Consider the following 20,230-nt stretch of genomic DNA (forward strand, 5'->3'; position numbering starts at 1 on the left):
GAGCCTTAGCTTGAGCAGTCTCCTTTTGGCTTTGTAATCACACCAAAGGCTTTAGTGAGTGAATTGATTTATTTGTTTTACTTGCAAACTTACTTATTGTAAACTTATTTAGCTAGGCAGCCCCGCTGAGCACCATGGTAACATCTGTTATTTACAGGCTAGGATCATTACTTTACTGAATTCAGAACATCAACTTCCAGGACATAAACAAGGCCTCTTATGCTGTTTTTTAATCTAATTTAATTTAATTTAAAGCCATTCTCTGATAGCTATTAATTGATTCTGTTTAGCAAAACCTTAATTTAAAAAAATGACACCATGCACTTTTAATGTAAACAGAAAATGCATCTTTTTTTCATTTAATGAGTTGAGTCTCGAACTGTCCTTGTAAATTTTCTATTATCGTAGAAATTACAGTATGTAATGCTATTCTGATTAACATGGAGTTAAGAGACCATGCTCTGTATATGACACAAGTGCAACATATGTGCCAAACACTAACATCATTTAACTTACATCAAGTATTCAACCAGTGTTATTTATAAACAACTTTCCACTTTCTTCAGTGTCCTTTCACAAACTTTCAGTCTTGTTTTGTCATATACATCAGGTGAAAACCATATATCACTTTATAAACTTCTCAGACAAAGCTTTTTTTGCTTATTTATCTGATGCACTTAATAAATATAGTCCCAGGTTGTGACAGATACTATCTAAATACAATAGATACTAATCAGAGCTATATTCATATTAAGTTTCTTAGTGCATTTGGTTACTGACCAGGCCTCTTCAAAACCATAAATTAATTGATCCTGCAAGTTTACATAAAAAATGATAAATTGAGGTTTGGTTAAAACAGGTTAATAAAACAAATATTCTAGTCGCAAGTTGTACTGAGACAGTAAATAAAATGACCCTGTTAAGACCGTCTTGCAAACCCCAACTGTCAGAAGTTCTAATACAGAATAGTGCAGTGTCAGTCAGTCCTCTTTTGCTTCTGTACACAGGTTAAAAACAAAACAAATAAAGTGCCCACTAGTAAACTAATAGAACTTTTTTTTAACACATGAACAAGTACCAGCAAATTGTTTCAGTTAAAGGCTCTAAATGACCTCCCACTCCTCCTCGAGCTCCTCCCCGCTGAGAGAACCAGTGTTGCCATGGTTTTTGCCGGTGTTGTGTGGCAGGGTCTTAGTAAGCCGCTGAGTAAGAGCACCAGCTGGAGTAACTGCCCAAAGCTCATCCATTGGAGTCACTGCAAGAAAACAGCACCATGCCAGCTCAGTTAAGCATGGGAAATGTGCTGTCTTACAGGACAAGATGATTAGCAGCCATTCTAAATGGCCTTGGAGCACTCAACAGTGCTAAAATTGCTGAATGTAAAGAAAAAACAGTAGACAGTGTTTGGTATCTAAGTTTATGTCCTCAACTAACATAGATGCATAGAAACTAGCATAGGAACATTTACATTTTTATCAGAGTAGTATTTTTATTACCTGCAAGCCAATTGATCAGACCTGGTACCTTCTTCCAGTAATCACCGGCTGGATTCTTATCCGAGATTCCATATCGGCGGGCCACCTCACCATTAGAGCAGCGCACCCAGACAGTTCTGCTGCTCAGCACCAGCTGACTGGCCTGGAGCCCTGAGGTACAAGTAATTGGTAACTGTTCGCAACATTGGTTTTCTTAGGTTTATACCTAGTTCTCTTTTAAACGTAGTACAGAACCTGTCGGATCACAGCCCAGCAACCTATGCCGGAAGTCACAATGGCATTCCAACTAAACTCAGAATTCAGGTTGCACAGTCATAGCTAACAATCTCATTTTAGGCAGCAAAGGCATACCAGGCAATAACACACTGTAGCACATTAAACTGCATAGAGTGCAGGAAACTTGTAACGACATCATGTCAGTGGGAAAGAAGAAACAAGGTAGAACTGAGAAGGTAAAAACCCAATAAAAGGACATAATGAGGGCATACCCGGGATGTGCTCCCAGGCCGTTCCCACTGGCATCTCCTCAGTAATGCCGGTGCGCACATGCACACAGCCCCGGCTGTCTAGGGCCCACAACATCCGGTCATTAGGACTTGTGTGAACCACCACCAAGTGCACGCCCAGAGGCTGTTCGGGGAAAACCAACAAAGAAGGCTTCATTTCAGCTTGCTTCTGAAAGCTTGTGTCAGTGCTCATTTAAAACAAGGAGTATTGTAAATCAGCTTAGAATAAACCACTGCATTTTGTTCTTCTTATTATTATTATAGCAAACCTGCATCTATTTAGGTTTGGCTTTGGAAAGCTAATTTAGTGATGGGATTAAAGCTTGTGAAATAGAGGAGTTCCTCATATCAACTGCTACCAATGACCTGGAGACAAATTGTCAATGAGTTAGTCATTCAGTTAGTCATTGTCTCTCAACAATGATACAGCAGTGTCGTGGCACCAGTCTACATGTGTTGACATGCCACATGTTATACTGAGCAGAGGGAGGAGGAGAGATGAGCCCATGAACCTGCTCCGGCGGCTCAATGCAGATCCAAGCTGGAAGCATCATGCTGGGGTTCAGAGGCTGCGTTCCCACCCGGAAATAAACCATTCCATTAGCATCACATGCCCAGACATTCTGGCTGCCGCAGGAAAAACTCCGAAGCCTCACGTGACCTATGCACATGAGAGACAGAGAGCGAGAACATAGGATTAGTTGGTCAATGGAGTACAATATAAAATATTTTGCTCCTGAATTGATTCTATATACAGAACTAAAAATTAAACATGTAAAGCAATTTTTTAGCCTGAAGTGGTTGGTAGAATGCCTCCACACCTTAAAAACAAGGTCAAACAGCACCAATGTGGTATGTTCACATTTTATGTTGGGTATAGGTTGTGTGCAATTTTGATGGTGAATTTGGAGATTTTACATATTTGCCAAACAAAACACCAGTAAACATGCACACAACAGTGAAATCTCTGAAGTGATATGTTCAATGAAAGGTCTGACTGCAGGCAATATACTCACTTGTGTTGTTAACATTACACAAATCACTGCCAAGTCCACCTTCCCTGAAACTCTGCAATAAGGCTGAAGCATCAAAATTACTTAAAACCCATTTAATGCTTTCCTCTGTAGGCCTCCAATGGCTTTCGTAGCTGTGTAATACTGTGTAATAACTGAATGATTTAATAGGAGTTGAGTCTGGTTGGTTTGGTTTCATGTGTCTGGATACTTCTGATGTGACTCAGGCTCAATCTAACAGTTGGAACACCCAGAACACATTGTGTTGGGGAGTTTCAATCAAAAACTGATAGTGACACTGCTGATTATATGTTGAACAGAAAGTACATGGTATCATATGACGACAGTGTGACGACAATCAATACTGTCTCTACCAAAGGCAGCTCAAGCATCTCATGAACAAAGGAACAGAGATATGCTTGAGTGTTCTGTGATTGGGACTGTGTTCTGGACATCTGAGACATGCCACTGTGGGGTTAGGGTTAATACTGCTTCCCTGATACTACCACATCATCACATTTGGTCCTAGCATTTTTACATTCTTCACCATGGCCAGCAGACCCATGGCTCACATTCTTCACCGTGGCCAGCAGACTCGTGGCAAGTCTAGATTTAAACATTATCTACCAGATCAATAAGACGTAGAGCAATCTAGTGTAAACACTTCTTGAATAAGCAGCAGGGATGTCATCAGCCTTGTGGCCTTGGACCTTTGACCTATAATTGTTTTTCTCCACAGTGATGTTTATGAGTTGAGAGAACAAGTAAATAACTTCACAGGATTAGTCAATTTATACCTAAATGATTTTCTTCAGGAAATCTCAGTGTTCAGAATGAACTAATTTAAATGATTAAATCAGTTCATGTTTTTAAACTTCCATAAAGAGTATTTACTACAACAATTACAATCACAAAAATACTTTAATAAGCTATTTTGAAATTCTCCAATAGTCTTGAGCAGTTCTTGGCATATATTTTTAAAAGTATGGAAAACACTATGTGCCATGATGGCCTGTGTGCATTCTAAAAATGAGCCTGCACCCTTGAGCTGTTCCAGCACATCTCATATTTCAGTCCCGCTACACATCCACACTGTCCAAAACAGGCAAGGATTCAGCTGCCACCATCACATGACACTGGCTATTTGTACCCTACCTACTTTCACAACACCCCCCCACTACAAGAGTAACCCAAGCTCCATAAACACACACTGAACACTGTATGCCACAAGGAAACTGTAGTTTAAGATCTCCATTTTCCTCAGATTCTTCTTCTCAGCTGTGATCGGTGGTCTTCAAGTTCTTTAGGGATCGTCATCTACCGAGATAGCTAACCTGTTAGGTTTATAATGAGTGTGGACTGGGACAAATTTAAACTGCATTTTAGTATAATACATTCCCATGGACCTTGGAGCTTGAAGGGCTTGTTTCTTACAGATGAAACCTAGATTTCAGGCTAAACTGAAATGCAAACGGTGCTTTACCCCTTAACACATGGCATTATCAGGATCTGGGAACCTAGTCTTTGAAGTGGTGTTCGCAGTGTTCAGGAAGCACAAAATGTCATAGGTATGACCCCACCTGATGTCTACTGGAAATCGCTGAAGCTTAAGAAGCTTGCTGCTGGTGGTGAGGTGGGTGTTCCTGAAGCTGGCTAATTAAAAACAATCCCGTCAAGCAAAGAAATCATGAATAACTACGTTTCAATGCATAATTATGGAAGCTCCAAAAAATAGTGCATTCCATTTGTCTAATTCTTGGTATTGTGTCAATTCAATATTTAGGAGATCTTTAGGAGACAACAGCAGAAGTGCTTCTCTCTTTCTCTACTTGAATCCCGACCCTAGGCCTGCAGGAATCATTAGTGTTATGCAAGAATCACCTGCTCATATAAAAATATAAACATGTCCTTCAATGACAGGCGCGTTGGATACATGAAACCCACGTTCCATGGCTTAGAGCTTCGGTGGCCTGGGATTCTGTTGCTGCACGAAGTGCCCAAATCAGATAAGGACCTGCTGGGTGACTAAACGTTGACTGGAAGTTTTGGGATTGAGGGGGTTGTGGGGGTCCAGCGATGGAGGCAACAGTGACAGAACTAGGTTGTTGGTACATAGCAACAATAGATGGACTGAAGCTCTGCCCCAAAATACTAAAATGAGATGAGCCAAAAATTGCATCAAAACAGGTCCAGTAGGTACAAGAAAGGTGTGCTCTTTGCAGTTATGATACCATTTCATTCACTGTGAATCTGAAGGGCTAGCAGGTAGAAAACTGAAGGAACATGTTTCAAAGCTCTAATCACACTTACTGTTTGTAAACAAGGAAATCTGTATTTGGATATATTGGCTAAACATGTGGGAAAATAAGTTCTTTACACACTTCATGCACAAAAAAATCTCTATATTTATCATTATATACGATAAAGCTAACATTAAAAAAAAATATTTAAAAAAATGAAATTATACAATGGAATAAATGCATATGTCAAAAAATAAACCCACATTGGACACTTCCAGGCTGTTTCAACCATCCTTTATGTTATATTACAACCCCCATCTTGACAAACCCTGAGGCATGATCGCAAACAGCCAAAGCTGAATGCCGAATACTCGAGTCAACTGACTACCCTTGTAAAGAGGTTGTCGGTTGACATCAGGCTGGTCTAAATTCATCCCATGAATGATCTGCTGATGCAGGGGATCATGTGTGGACTGTTTCTACGTACCAAGCTGGCTGAGGTCCAGGGGTGTCCAGTGCATGCCAGTGGGGCAGCTGGCCGACAAGGTGCGGATGTGTACGCGGCTGAGGTGGTCCAGGCCCCAGAGCGCATCTCTGCATGCGGACACCTGGACCATCTCCACGTCCGGGGGGAGCTGGACCGTGAGGGGCCGCATCTGGAGGTCTTGGTCCCAGATGCAGAAGAGGTCTTTTCTGCTCTGAGCCAGCCAGAGAAAACTCCCTTAGGAGACATGCGGAGAGACACTGTTAAGTTACGCGGCATGGTAGACTTGCTGGTTGTCAGTAAAAATTATTTATGAATGTGATGTTAAATATCCATTTCAAATATAAATGTTGTGGTTTGCACAACATCTCTCACTGAAATTAATGGTGAAGCTGAAGAGGAGCACTGACTGCCTAACACAACTTGCTTATTTTAATGGGGAAATGTCTGTTGTCATCTTACATTTTGATGTTCAATGAAGTTAGGGTTAATTTAAAACGATGAATTTCAAAACAATCGCATTATCTAAGCTTACTAATGATACTATGCAATCACATTACCTGCACATGGTGGTGTTATTTCTTTGTTTGTTACAGTCTGATATAGGAATGGTAAGCAATATAGCTTTAGCAGCCAAACTGCAGGCATTATTGAACAAGCACTGTGAAACTGCTTAATGTCATTCAACAGAAGACATTAAAACTTGCTTTACTAGCAAGTGAGCCAGCTGGTTTGGTTTAAGGCAGTCTTCATCTGAATGTAAAACAAGTTGTTCAATACAACACTCTATTCCTTGAGATGAGGTTAAAGGTTAAAGGCACTCCATCAGAACTAAAGCAAGCTATGCACATACCCTCTTTGGTTGGAACAGCGGATGAGAAAACAAAGGCCCACTTAGTAGCAGATGCTGTTCCTCTGGGTACAACAGCTCTCCAGTAAGTCCCTGAAAGAGCAGTGAAAAAGGAGACTTTTTGACTCTAAAAAGAAACAAAGCCAGGGCATGCCCTAATGAAATAGAATCCAGGAAGCCAAAATGACCATCCAACAATTCTAAGCTTCAGGCTAAACCTTCAAAGAAAAGAATATGAACCAGTGTTGACCTTTCGTGTATTCCTGCATTGCATGGTTTTGTGCATTTTCCCTATGCTAGCACACTTTCTCTAGCCAAGGATGTAGCGGTATTCTGTCAGATGCGTGAGACTGCAGGTGGACAGCCCACTTGTCTGAGTGGCATGGTGCAGTGGATTGGGAGCCAGGTCAGGTGATGTTGCCGTACCGACAAGGCTGCCCTTAGCCACGTGGAAGTCGTTACGTCCAGAGGCGATCCATACGCCGCTGCTACCTGCACTGACCAGGCTAGGCTGGCACTGAGAGTGTGGCGAGAGGAAAGCCACGCGCAGCCGCTCAGCCACACGCTCCACTGGAGCCCTGGTCACTGTGGCGACGCTTTGGGTGGCCTGGATCAGCATTTGGAACAGGCCGCCTTGCTCAAACACTACGTAGTCCGTGATGCTCACCTGGGGGGGGGGGGGGGGTCCACAGCCGCAGTGGAGATTACGAGTAAACAAAATGCCAATGATGCAGCAAATTCACCAGCCCTCACAGCAACAATGCACTATAAGCACTATAATGGTCCATTTATTTGTCCCTTACAACCTACTGTGCTTCTTGAACAGATTGCAGACCACAGACTAAGCAGTTGTTCAGAGCATTGAAGCAAGTGCACAAAGTGCTCCACATGGGTACCTGCCACCAGTGCTCATCCTTGCCCTGAGGCTTCTTAGCTGTGACACCCGTACGAAACCACAGACTGCCGCTGGTGTCCAGGGCCCACAGCGTGTCGTTCTCGCCCAGGGCAATACAGATGGACTCCAGGCCCTGACTCTCACTGTAGTTACACACACATGCACACAAAGAAAGGTCATGTCAGACAGATCAGAAGCCATTTTTATAAACAAACCCCAGTAGCCAACATTCATGCTCAGACACAGGGAGAATGTTTGGGCAAAGCTCTGAGTGAAAAAGGCTGAACAGGGGGTGCGTACCTGATTTTGTCATACTTCCACTGTTCACCCTCGGCGCAGTAGCTGCTGAGACCCTCCCTGTAGAAGAGTGCTCTCTGCTCACTGAGGGCCCACACCACACTGCCCCGTGCTGCTATCTGAGCCATGGGGCAAGGGCAGTCCACCTTCACTGCCCGCGCACATGGCCTGTCCACGCTCAGCCCTGAAACACACACGTACATGTGTGCACGCACGCACGCACGCACGTACACACGCACGCACACGGTGGTGTTACTGGAATGGTTGGAAAAGAAAATCTATTTTACAATAATTTTACCTCGATCAGGCAAAAATATTATTAAACCTCTAACAGGCAATATATTACTAAAACCTCATTATTACACTTGGCTTGCCACACATTTGCCATTTAAACATAATTTGCTAAGAAAGCAAAAACACATTTGTATTGTTGATTTTAAATATACACATCAAAGAAAGAATCACTAGAACCATCATGGCTGCAAATATGCAATATACTTTTGCTCTTTATTGTAGATAAGGTCACACAGTGTCAGAAACAACATAGACAAGTCTATCGCAATATTTAACAGTTTGAGGCAAACCGGTGAATATTTCTGCATGTTTTGAATTACGCTAATTGGTAATTATGAGCTTACTTTACTTCTTAGCTACATTAGCCTTGCAGCTCCAATAGAAAACTAAATAGTATGAGTTTAGACAACCAACATGTCTTGGCTGAAGGGATACACTTGAGGTAAGTGGAAATTCCTTTAAACATGTCTTGGCTAAAGGTAAGGGAAAATTCCTTTAAAGGCTTATTCTGCTCAATGTTTTTTTTTCAGTTATTACAGTTGAAATTCCAAAAGGTATCAACCCCTGGCAGCTGTACCCTTGTCCAAGTGACATGGGTTGTTTAGAGAAACTGAAGACATAGCACGTGATAAAACGCTGGTGCTATGGCAACGAAGTGACAGCCAGCAAATTGGCAATAGAAATGTGGTTTAGGTCCGTGGCTGAGAGCACACACCTATCATAAGGAGGGGGATTTCCATAAAAACTGTAGTAGGCCGTCTGGCGTGGCTGGTCTCGGAGCAGCTGTGTTCCATCACACGCCATGCAGTTATGTAAGCACATGCCAGCAACAATGCAGTGGCAGGCACGTGTGCCACTCCAACAGACACATTCTTCCCACTTACAGAACAACGTCACCACCCAGAGTGTTTGGGGGGGAGGTGTGTGTTACTGAATTCAACACTGCAGTGGTCATTTTTCAGCAAATGCATGCTGCTCCATCTAGTGGACAACTGTTGAAATTCTATACAGTTTTCTGTACAGTCTTTACTCTGTCCTTTTCAGTATCCAGTAGACATGCATGACATAGCATTAATTATTCTCATATTTGTCTTTTCACTAGTGTTTTGTTGACATTTCACTGCCTCACAGACTCTCCAACATGCTGCATTTATGGTTCAACAGTGTGTTTTAATACACTGCAGTCGCGCTATACAGCAACAATCCTCTATGGTATTATTGTGCATACTGTCCAGCCCTAATTCTGAGCAACTCCTCTACACCAGCAATATGCACTAGCTTTGGAAACAACTACGGCTGATGGCTAAAACTCTAATGAGCTGACAGGCAGCCTAGGATCAGTGCACGCACTGAGCCACTGACTCCTCCTCCTCCGTCGTCTACCCCACCTCACCTGTCTGCAGGTAAAGATCTCCACTGGTGCGGATGATCCAGGCTGTGTCGTCGCTGAGAGCTACAAAGGCCGTCTCATCCAAGGCCTTGTACCAGTGTCTCTTGCCCTTGATGGTGACCTTTCCGCAGGCATAGGCAGTCATTGTCTTCTGCTCCACTTTCCATAGCAGTGAGCCTAAGAACACACACCAGAATGGCGTGAGCCTTATGGTTTGGGTTCTGGCTTTTTCCCCCTGACCATGCAATGGACAGTTATAAAGTTAATACTCTCCCCACATGGCCATATACTGATAATTAATTCCATGAAGCTGGGCAAAAGAAGGATTCATTTTTTATTATCTTATCAGCCTTTCTCCTCGAGTATCTCCTTCTATTATCTTCTATTCTTCCACTATCCTATCAGCATTTACTCTTCAAGTAAAACAATATCCTATTGCTATTGTTCCTCTTTTTGTGACCAAACTACACACAAAGTTGCAGATTCATATATATGTGTGAAAGGCTACCATTTTGAACAAGGGAAATAATGCACAGCACAGACTCCATTGGTTCCAGATGTGTGTTTTCTGGATCCTTGAATGAATGACTGGATTCACATCACCCATAAAATATAACCAATTTTGAACTGAATAATACACTATATAACAACTATGTAATAAAATAATCAAATAATAACAGCAGTTAGTTCATATTGTACAGCCCAAACAAGAATGCCCAAACAAGAACATCAAGTTTTGTGCATGAACATGCATAAGGTTCTATATGATTCTGTAAGATTCTACGATTATCAACCTGTAATGATAAAGATTGTAAGGTTCTGATACTCTCCATTCCAATTACAGAATATAAAATATACCAAAAATGCACCACTATGCAGCAACAGCTGAGGTTAGCTAAGCTTCCACTCACCTGATGGGGAGAGCGCCACCTGCTGGACATTCTCCTCAAATTTCTGCCAGCTCAGGCTGCCATTGGGAAGGCTACTGCAGTACAGGCTTCCTTTGAAGTCCAGGCACCAAACATGCCGGTCTGTCACTACCAGGCTGAGGATGCCACAGCCAGGCCCGCTGTAGCCCATCCAGCTCTCGGCCAGCTACATCACAGGCATAGAACAAGGCAAAGACAGAAAATGGCAGATTCTGACCAACAGTTTCCTCAGCTACTACACCTTTAACTGTACTGAACCCAGTGGTTAAAGGGGACATTCACTTCTGATCTGACTATTTTAAAACAGGTTATAGTTAGACTTTCAGGAACAGAATGAGAGCGATCCAACATAGTTAGCTGAGATTGAGAAAAGGTTAGAAAATCACAAATACCATTATGTTTTACGCATCTGAAACTCTACCAACAGCAGGAACAAAACAAGAAATGCTGACCAGCACACGCCCTTTGACACCCAGGTTGTACACCTCTGTTAAAATGACAAGTACATGTTGTTTGGAATGGTTCGATAAAAAACACATTAGCTTCCAAAGCTTCCTATTGTCTGTAGTCTGCATTAACCTCGAAGCTCCAGGACAAAACTAAAACATAATAAAGAATACATTTGATACCAAACATGTCTAAGTTGCTAAACTACATCTGGGGTAATTGGAAAATTTTGCAAATAGATTTTTTTTTGAACCATTTCTTTAATATCTTCTCCACTCAACAGACATTTACTAATAACAATGGTATAGTTATCATAAGAATTATACCCCTAGGAAAATTGGGCTTAAAACTATTCATCATGGCAGTGAGGATTTATTGAGTCCACTCAACTGAAGGAATTAACTGAAAATAATTCAGGCTATGTTAAGAAAGGTACGTGTGATATGAGTGAAAGGCACACATCTGACATTGCAAGTCAAAGGGACACATCTGTCAGTATGAGTCATATTTAAACGGCTGTAGGTGTGAGTCAAGGGCGCACAGCTGGAGGTGTGGCAGATACAAATGCCTAGCTGGATGCATCTACATTCCACTGAAAACCATGAAGAAACGAATTACTTATTTTTTTATTAATGCTTAATTGCATTAAAATTTTATTGTACTTATAATAGTGTATTATAGTGTTTTACATGCAAATACTCATTTACTGCCCAGACAAACAACTTACATTCTTAGATTCCTAGGCTTTTGCTGTAACCGAAGCAACTTATCAGCAGTCTGGAAGCTGTCTGGCTCTCACCTGATCTGCTTTGTGAAACCGGGTCTCATCCAGCTCCACCTTCTTGGGGGCACAGCCCTGAAGAGTCAGGGTATTGAGTCTGTCCCCCAAACTAGTGCTGGATGGTATTGCATGCGCATATATATCCTCCTCCTCACTAGAGGGCTCAGGCTCAGGCTCCGGGGAATAGGCCAAGGGCCGGATGGGATCGTATGGTAAGTCCAGGTCGAAGTCCCCCTGTGAGTCTAACTGAGGTTGGAGCGCCAGATCAAGCAGGGTTCCACTGGCATCCAGGATGGGATCCTCCACCACCACCTTCTCATGCACATAGGAGAAGGTGCACTCCAGAAGCATGTCCACATCCGGTGTTGCTGCCACCTGCTGTTCAGTGACGAACTCCCCATACATCTCACACTCCATGTCCTGGAGCGGGAGGGAGGCGAGGCTAGGGGCTGGGGCTCCTGTTTCTTGGCCAATGGGGCCTGGGCTGCACCCATGTCCCTGGAAGAGCTCCAGATGGTTCTGGGGTGGGAAGAGGTCAGTGGTGGGTGGCTCTCCACATACGGAGGTGTCCCGGTCAGGTGAACCCGTGCTGTGGAGGTCCAGGCTGCTGCACATGAGACTGGTGCGGTCAGAGGGTTGCTCGCTGGCGGGTGTGGTGGGGATGGCATCGCTTGCCTGGCCATCGTGGCTGAGCATGCTCTCCGACCAGCTGCTGCGTTCATTGACGAGGTTCCCGCTTTCTGTACGCACGTGCACAAACACACGGATACAGGCGCACCCCCCCCCCCCCCCCCCCCCCCCCCCCCCGCACAGGCACACACACACACACACACACACACACACACACACACACACACACACAGCTGAAGTATTGCTATGATATTTTCCATAAAGTAAAAGACAGTAAGGCAGTAAACATGTCCAGTAACCTTCTGTAGAGTGAGTGAATGCTATAGTGTGCTAAAGCTGAGCTGATGGAGTGGTGTGCTCTGCTAAAATACCCTGACGTCTTCTCTTGCCCTTCCTCTTCAGCTTGACTGGCTTGACCACCAGCTCCTGCTGGAAGTCTTCCTGGGTGATAGTGCTGTAGCGGCTGGATGAGAGCTCTGATGTCTCTGTGGTGCTGGCTGTGGAGAAGCCCTGTGTGCTCTCCCACGATGTGATGGAGCTGCTGCGGCTCCGCTCATCTGTGAGAGCTGCCCCCCGCTTCTGGCCCTCCACCTCGTCAGCCACCTCCAGGGCCTCCAGTGCCTGACTGAACTCCTCCTTCACCTCCTCAGACTCGTCCACGGGGGCACGCTCGTCCTCAGGGCCGAGGCCCGCATCTCGCTCGGTGATGATGGGCATGGTCCGGATTGGCTGGGCCGTCTCCACGGCGCCATTGGGGGGAAGCAGGATAGTGGGTGTAGAGAGGGGGGAGGTCAGGCGGATGGAAAATTCTGACACTGAGAGAGAGAGAGAGAGAGAGAGAGAGAGAGAGAGAGAGAGAGAGAGAGAGAGAGAGAGAAAGAAAGAGAGAGGCAGACAATGAGAATTATGCTAGACACTTAAATCCAGTGACTAAGGACTGCCAGAGTTGGAGAAAAACAATAATTCTGTCCAACTGGGGTTCCCCAAAGACTGGATTTAAAACACAATTACACAATTAAGTAAACACAAAACAAATAAATGACAAGCAAACAATATTGAGATTCAAATTAACCCCACAAAGCATCATGGGCCTCTTCCATAATTATCCAATTATGAACAGAACCAGTTATTAAAAAGAGTTTCAAGATCGGGGATGAACCCTACTGCAGGTCATTAAAGTGCACATAGGATCTGAGTAATACTTCTAATGAAATGCTGGGATGTTACTTGAAGAATGAGATGACTAGAAATTAGTCTTACTATTGGAGAGCAGTCCCTCAGGGCAATTAGAAATGCGCATAATATCCCGGTCGCCTTTCAGAATGAAGATTTCATAGTCTGTACATGCCACGGACACTATGTCTCCACAACTCTCCAGCCCGCCAATGATTACCTTCAGTGTACAGACAAAAAACAAAAAGTTTATTTACGACCCTGGTGACAGAATCAAGAATAAAATAATGCAACAGAAATACCTTGACTTTAACATCAAGCCCACACCACAAGTACATAGACCTTTCTCATAAAACCAACCACAACTAGATCACAATGGCAAAAAGCTGTTACATTATATATCTAGAACAATCCCCCACATAAACAACAATCATATTAACCAACCTATTAGGTACCAAGCAACAACCAACCTCTATAATCACCCACTGCCCTACTCCCACCAGCTCCATACCTGGTTGGTACAGTCCACTATATAGACACTGTACTCGTTCCAGCTGAGCACCCATCCCTCCTTGAGGAAGCAGCTCACCACGCCCAGCTGTCTGTCAGTGGGCTGGTAGCTGCCAGCAGGGACGGAGCGTGGGAAGAGCTGGAACTTAGGCACAGCTTGGTTGAAGAGGGGCTTGAGGACATGCGTCTCCTGAACACGGCCGCGCACATCTGTCCGCCAGAGGCGCAGGCCTGGCCGCGCAGCATACACCAGCAGGTCGCTCTGCTTGCACAGCGCCGGCTGGAAGCAGGCACCAAATCTGCCATTGCTGGGGTGTTCGGTTGGAGGGGAGGGGGAGGGGAGACAGAGCATTTATGTCATGTCCAGGCTTGCAGTGTGAAGAGGCAGGAATGAAAGTGGTGACCGTGATGTGTAGTAATATCTATGCAGTGTTCTCATTTAAATTAAAGGAGATATAGTGAACAAAACCCAAATTTCCTTGGAACTGTGCATATATGTCACTTGTTATTTCAGGCTTCAAGCTGTGAAATGTGAAGCATCTGTCATTGTGACCTATTGTCTTGTTAATAGAGACGTAGTTGTACAGGATATTTAGCTTTGCTGATCTGGATATGGTGTGATCCATAGCAAATGCCCTGCCCAACTTAAACTCCTACTCCCACAGCCTTCAGGGTTGTTACTGGGATTTCACATGTGGATTCAACTTCTGCACCTAATAGAACAGACAGAAGTGTATGTCAGTGGAGCTGCTTCTGTTTCTGAATCCAAGTCAGGTATTTTTCCTCAGCATTTTAGTTTATGTTTACAAAGAGCTCTCAACCACAGTACAATGTTCATCGCACGCCAAACTGAAGTGGCCAATAAGAACAGTGGTCAGTAGCATATAAAATCCACACCCACAAAATTAGATTTTCTTTTCAGAGAAGAAATAGCCACAGTAGAGCCCACTATAAAAGATGAATTTGAAAGTACTCATCACATCTAGACTTGGGTGATGTACATTTAGACAAACAACAACTGTCTGCAGAATTATAGTGATAATCAATATTGTTGTGTTGCAAACTTGACTGCTTTTGTAGCCACTACATAAGATATTGCTATAATAATCATCCATTAAATTTTTTAGGTGTTCACGTCAATGAGTATATTTTAAACTCATGTCTAAAGCAATTTAAATTCAATGAGCATCAGGCATAGTGCCTTTGTTCAAAATGTATTTTTATTTTATGTAACACTTAACATCTAAGCAAGATTTACATGTTCATTTGATTGGAAACCAAAACACTGCCCAAATGGAGCAATGATGCCCATCTAATGGACAAGCTTGTTCATTCAAGACATACCCATATATCAGAGTTCCTTTGCTTAATTTGCATGTACCCCAGCATTCTTTACCAAAAGCAAATGGTTGAACAAAAGCAAAAACATTTAAAAAGTGGACGTGGCAATTGTATGTGAGAGAAAGCAACAGAATGATAATTTGTTGTTAATTTAAATTATTGAAATATTTGATAATATTATTTAATCAGCCCAAGGTTAATTATATCACTTTTTTTAAGGAGGACAGGGAACTAAATTAAACTGTGAAACATTGCTTCTTTAAGAGACTGGTTACAGTCCTTGAGCCACTGGTGTATCAGTGAGCAATCAAGCCACATTCTTCATACACTGGGGAACATCAATATCCATGATCAATTTCCAAGCAAAATTCTAAACTGATTATATATTTTATGGATGTATTTTCCTGTCAGGCTTTATCTTTTTGTTTTGCACTTTTTGTCAAGTAATGCAGTGATTTGGGCACACACATCCAAACTATGCAAAGTAAAAGTTATGGAATCATAATTAAAGCCCCTAGATGAAGAGTACATAGGGGAATATGTACTAGTGTATAAAAATACTGGTGTATGATTTCAATAAAGCATCAGGCTTGGTTATTTTAGGAACACTGCAGTCACACAAGTTATTTCTAGGATTGTACAAGCATATCATATTTCCTCACTGCTTCCAATGTGTTATATATTGTATTTACAGAAATCAATAAATTAAAATAGAAATATGAGGAAAAAATACTTTCAGGCTCCTGAAATTGTTAAGGATATTCCATATGGAATGGGAGCTCACCAGGCAATCACAGCAGATGTAGGTATAGGGAAGGGTAAGTCTGTATGAATATTCACCTTTTTCTGGGTTTGGTGCCCAGCTGCACCAGAGACTGCTCTTGGGTGTTGAACAGGAGGGAGTGCTGGCAGGTGGAAATCAGGAGCACTTTCTGACTATACTCCAGCTGCACTATAGCTGAAGGCTCCTCCAACAGCACTACAGGGTTACACACACCCTGGGACAGACAGGCAAACGGACACATGTAACACACAAACATGCGCTCGCACGTGCACTCGCACGTGCACACGCGCGCGCGCACACACACACACACACACACACACACACACACACAAATCACCCTTTTCAGTGGCAACTGTGGCCCAGTTGTAGGGGTGCCAAAAGATTGAAACATCTTACCCTACATCTGTGGGGGGGGGTTTCAGATAAAAACTAATTTAAACACCACCCTCTGCAGGTCAGACATGGTTTCACAACTTCTACCAAAAACCATGCAAAGAAAGAGTACACAACAAAAAACCCAACTAAAAACCTTTAACAAGAACAAATAATTTCCCTCTCAACACAGGTATCTGAGGAGTATCAAGTCTGTATCAGTGAGCTGACAGCATAAGCCCTTCAGAAATAGTTAGCCATCTGTCCTCGGATGGTACCAGGCTGTGAGAAGGCCATTTGTAGTGTTTGTTATGTTGTGTAGTGTATGGTATGTAGTGTAGTGCTTCTACCAAATGTGGCACTGCTCAGACTACATTTTATAAGGAATGCTGTGCATTAGTCCAAAGGTCCAGCTCAGCCAGTCCTACCAAAGCCAAGCTCAGCCAGTCCTACCTTGTCTAGGTCCACAGCAGAGTAGACCACTTTCCCTTTGTCATCACCAGAGAAGAGCTTCATGCCATTAGCACTCCATGCTAATGCTGTCACTGTGCTCTTGTGCAGGCCAATAACATCAAACCGTCTCAGCTGCAACCAGAATTTTTATAACCACAAATGACTAATGAATTATTCTTATTATCAAAAATGAATGTATTTTTCTCAAATAAAAAGGCAACCTAGAAACACATGAGATGGATCAAACCCTCCAGAGCTGACACCTTGTTCAGATTATATATTATATTATAATATCACACAGCATTGGCCTGTTACCAAACTGAATACTTACAACCACTACATTTTTTAACCTGAAAATGAAAGCTTCACTCCAATCCAAATAGCCATTCCATGACTCATAGCAAACCATGTGATATGCACCTGTTTATTCCTGCCTGGCAGCTGTGACACGAGCTGGAAGAGAGCCACCCGGCCAGATGCCGTACCCACTGCCACAAGATCGTCGAAGCAGCTTAGCAATTTCACTACAGTGATGGGCTCACTTTTCCCCTATGGGAGAACACATACAAAATGCCACATGCAAGAAAGTTCCCTAGAAGCCTTTACAGAGTGATGTGAATAAGCTAGTGAAAACTACAGCCATACCTCCAGGTTGTATTTGTTCATCTGGCTTACTCTCCTACAGTAGAGATACAGCATGCCAATGCTGCTTCCAACAGCTATGTAGTCACTGTTGCTGTCCAGGGCAGTGAGATAGACCAGGACTGAGCGGAAGCCTTTTTGGACTTTTGCGGGAATGGCATTGAGCAGGTAGTACAGGGGACAGAACTCCCGCAGTGGCAGGGAAGGAGGATGCGTTGCCATGGCTGCACGATGGCCCAACGATCCTGCTGATTTCTGCCCATATTAGACAACAATGACAGCACACATTTTACAGAGATGAATATTCAGTGCGAAAATAAATCGCATTTTGTTACATCGGTCACACAGTCACGAGAGTAACCAAAGGAAGGGAAAGCTATATATAGGCTGGCAATAATGTATCATTTTAGTCAAAGTAAGTGCTGTGGTACAAAACCAAAATAAACGGATTCAAAAATTCCTATCTAGCCAGCTAACCTTTAGCTATACATACTCTGCAGGGGACAAGCTCGTGTTAGACCTTTAACATGTTAAATCCAAGACATAGGCGAACTACGAACGTACAATTAATTGTAGCTATTTCATCACAGCTTTATGTGACATAGTTAGCTAACTAGTTAGCGAGTTATGCTAACTTGTTTAGCCATTTTCTACACTCAGGTTTAACAAATTTCACACGAATTGTTTTAAAACGCAGTTAGATGTTGCAAACGCTACCAAACTAGTTGGTTAGCTAACGTATATATTATGTTATATCCACGTTGTAAATTAGGTTAATAGCTTCGTTATTTTAAGTTACTCCCAGTGCCACCCTCACCCTAGGTATCTAGCTAACGCTATTTAGCTAGTTAACGTTAGCTGTTCATCTAGTGATGTGTAACACGACAAACTAACATCACCCCTTAAATAGCAAAATTCAGACTAAATAACTTAGTTCATACAATGGCATCGTTCTTGTTTGAACAGTATTCAAGTCAGCAAGCTATCTCTAGTTAGCCAGCATGTCAGTGGCGAGCAAATTAAAGGCCAACTAGAGTTCCTCAGTAACTTACCACTGTCAACTTATATTGAAGCTGAGCGGTTATCCAATTACGAGACGAATAAGAGCAATATCGGTATTAAATTCTCACTCTGACACCTATGTTTTGACATTTGACAAGAACAAATCATAGACATGTCTACTCTTGTTGATGTTCTCCAAAGACTTCTTCTTTGTTACAATTAGTGAAAGAGAAATGAGACAGCACCGCCGCCTAGCGTAGAGGAGTCAGTCACGTTATGAAAAACAAGCTCAAAATGCTTTCATATTCGTCTCTATAAGGCAGTGGTGATAACTGTCACCCTATTAACTAGATTAACTTTTAAATTTAAAGAGTGACTTTCTTTTTTCAGTTGTGCAGGCTCTGTGTGGTGCTTCAGCAATTATTACAATTTCATTTTTTTGCATGGACTGTAGTGTTTATCATTGTTTTTTGGGGTTTTATTTATCCTAAAATGCTTTCCAGAGGGGAGCTTCTGAAATATGTGATCACTGTGGTTGAAGGGATTTGCATAAATATTTGAAACTGTCTGACTATAACCTTAAAATGTTTCCAGATACGAAGATCTCCTGTGGATTACCAACTCCACACTCCTCTTAAAGTGTTCAAAAACAAGACAATATAAAAGTAAGTTAATAAATGGATTTACAGGATGCATGCAATGCATTCTTCATGTCAGAGGCATTAGATCTAGACAGTAATGTAGTACCATGTTTACAGGTAGTACACCACAGCGAATACCTCCTCATTTAATGTTTAGCAGGTATATTCTGGTCATTTAGTCATCAGTGGTCATTTTGCAAGTCAGAATGAGCTACAGCAATCTTTCCACTGGCCTTGGTCTAATTGTGTGCACTCATTATTGAGAGAAATTGTTGTGCTTCTTTCAGGAACAAGCTGCTCAAATGGCAAAGGACACAGGCAGCAGAGTAATTTATCTCCAAGACAGGAACAATCTTTAGTAAAGAAACAGTTCAGAAGCAGTAACCACCTGGTACTCACATGTTTCTTCCATCTAAGCCAGCACAATTTGGATGGCAGTCCTGCCATCAGTCCCTTGAAACTGGAGAGTGAGGTTTACACTGGCACAGGAAACAAAAACACCCACAGACGTAACACTGATTTTTGCTGTATCCAGAAGCCATGATGCCCTGTTGCCATAATAGGCCAGAGTGTGTGGGTATAGAATGATACAAACACTCTGAAGACAGAGTACATCAAAATCCAGATGGACTGGTCTCTCCAAAGAGGAAGGGGGGCAAAGGATACTCTGTGTATTTATTCATTTTTTAAAAAGAAGGCCATGGTCTTTTAAGGTGATCACCAGTATCCTTTGCATGTTCTATCAGTCTTTTTTAGCCAGTGCATTTTGTTTGACATTGTTATAGAGGCTATAGGGGTGGAGATGGGTTGGTGGGGGAGTATGGGTTGGTTTGGAGTGATAATAATCAGGAACTGCTGCTCAACCTCCTTCATACCTACAGATATCAGCCTCTATTCTATCAACCTCTTTATTATGAATCTTGTGTACTGAGTTGTTGCTGTTTATATTTTATTGATAAACTACTTACAAAATATTTATACTTAGGATGTTTCATCTATTAAAATTACCCCTTTGGGATTAATAAAGCATTATTTACATAAAAGTTATATTACACGCCAT

General features: G+C 42.6%; 1 protein-coding gene across 1 annotated transcript; it reads right to left on the reverse strand.

The window, feature by feature from the left end:
* Positions 1 to 55: 55 nt before the first annotated feature.
* tecpr2 (tectonin beta-propeller repeat containing 2) lies at positions 56 to 18,727 on the reverse strand. The gene is made up of 20 exons (XM_027000307.2): positions 18,580 to 18,727; positions 17,531 to 17,782; positions 17,306 to 17,434; positions 16,886 to 17,017; positions 16,117 to 16,274; positions 13,937 to 14,243; positions 13,513 to 13,645; positions 12,624 to 13,067; positions 11,641 to 12,362; positions 10,377 to 10,560; positions 9,469 to 9,642; positions 7,785 to 7,965; positions 7,486 to 7,627; positions 7,016 to 7,256; positions 6,593 to 6,682; positions 5,743 to 5,976; positions 2,515 to 2,663; positions 1,985 to 2,126; positions 1,497 to 1,646; positions 56 to 1,255 (listed from the first exon to the last, which is right to left on the reverse strand). The coding sequence occupies exons 2-20, from the start codon at positions 17,747 to 17,749 to the stop codon at positions 1,104 to 1,106; spliced, it is 4,083 nt and encodes a 1,360-aa protein (XP_026856108.2). The 5' UTR covers positions 17,750 to 17,782; positions 18,580 to 18,727; the 3' UTR covers positions 56 to 1,103.
* Between the last annotated feature and the right edge of the window lie 1,503 nt (positions 18,728 to 20,230).

This window comes from Electrophorus electricus, chromosome 13, assembly GCF_013358815.1.
Source record: "Electrophorus electricus isolate fEleEle1 chromosome 13, fEleEle1.pri, whole genome shotgun sequence".
In the NCBI taxonomy this organism is placed as follows: domain Eukaryota; kingdom Metazoa; phylum Chordata; class Actinopteri; order Gymnotiformes; family Gymnotidae; genus Electrophorus; species Electrophorus electricus.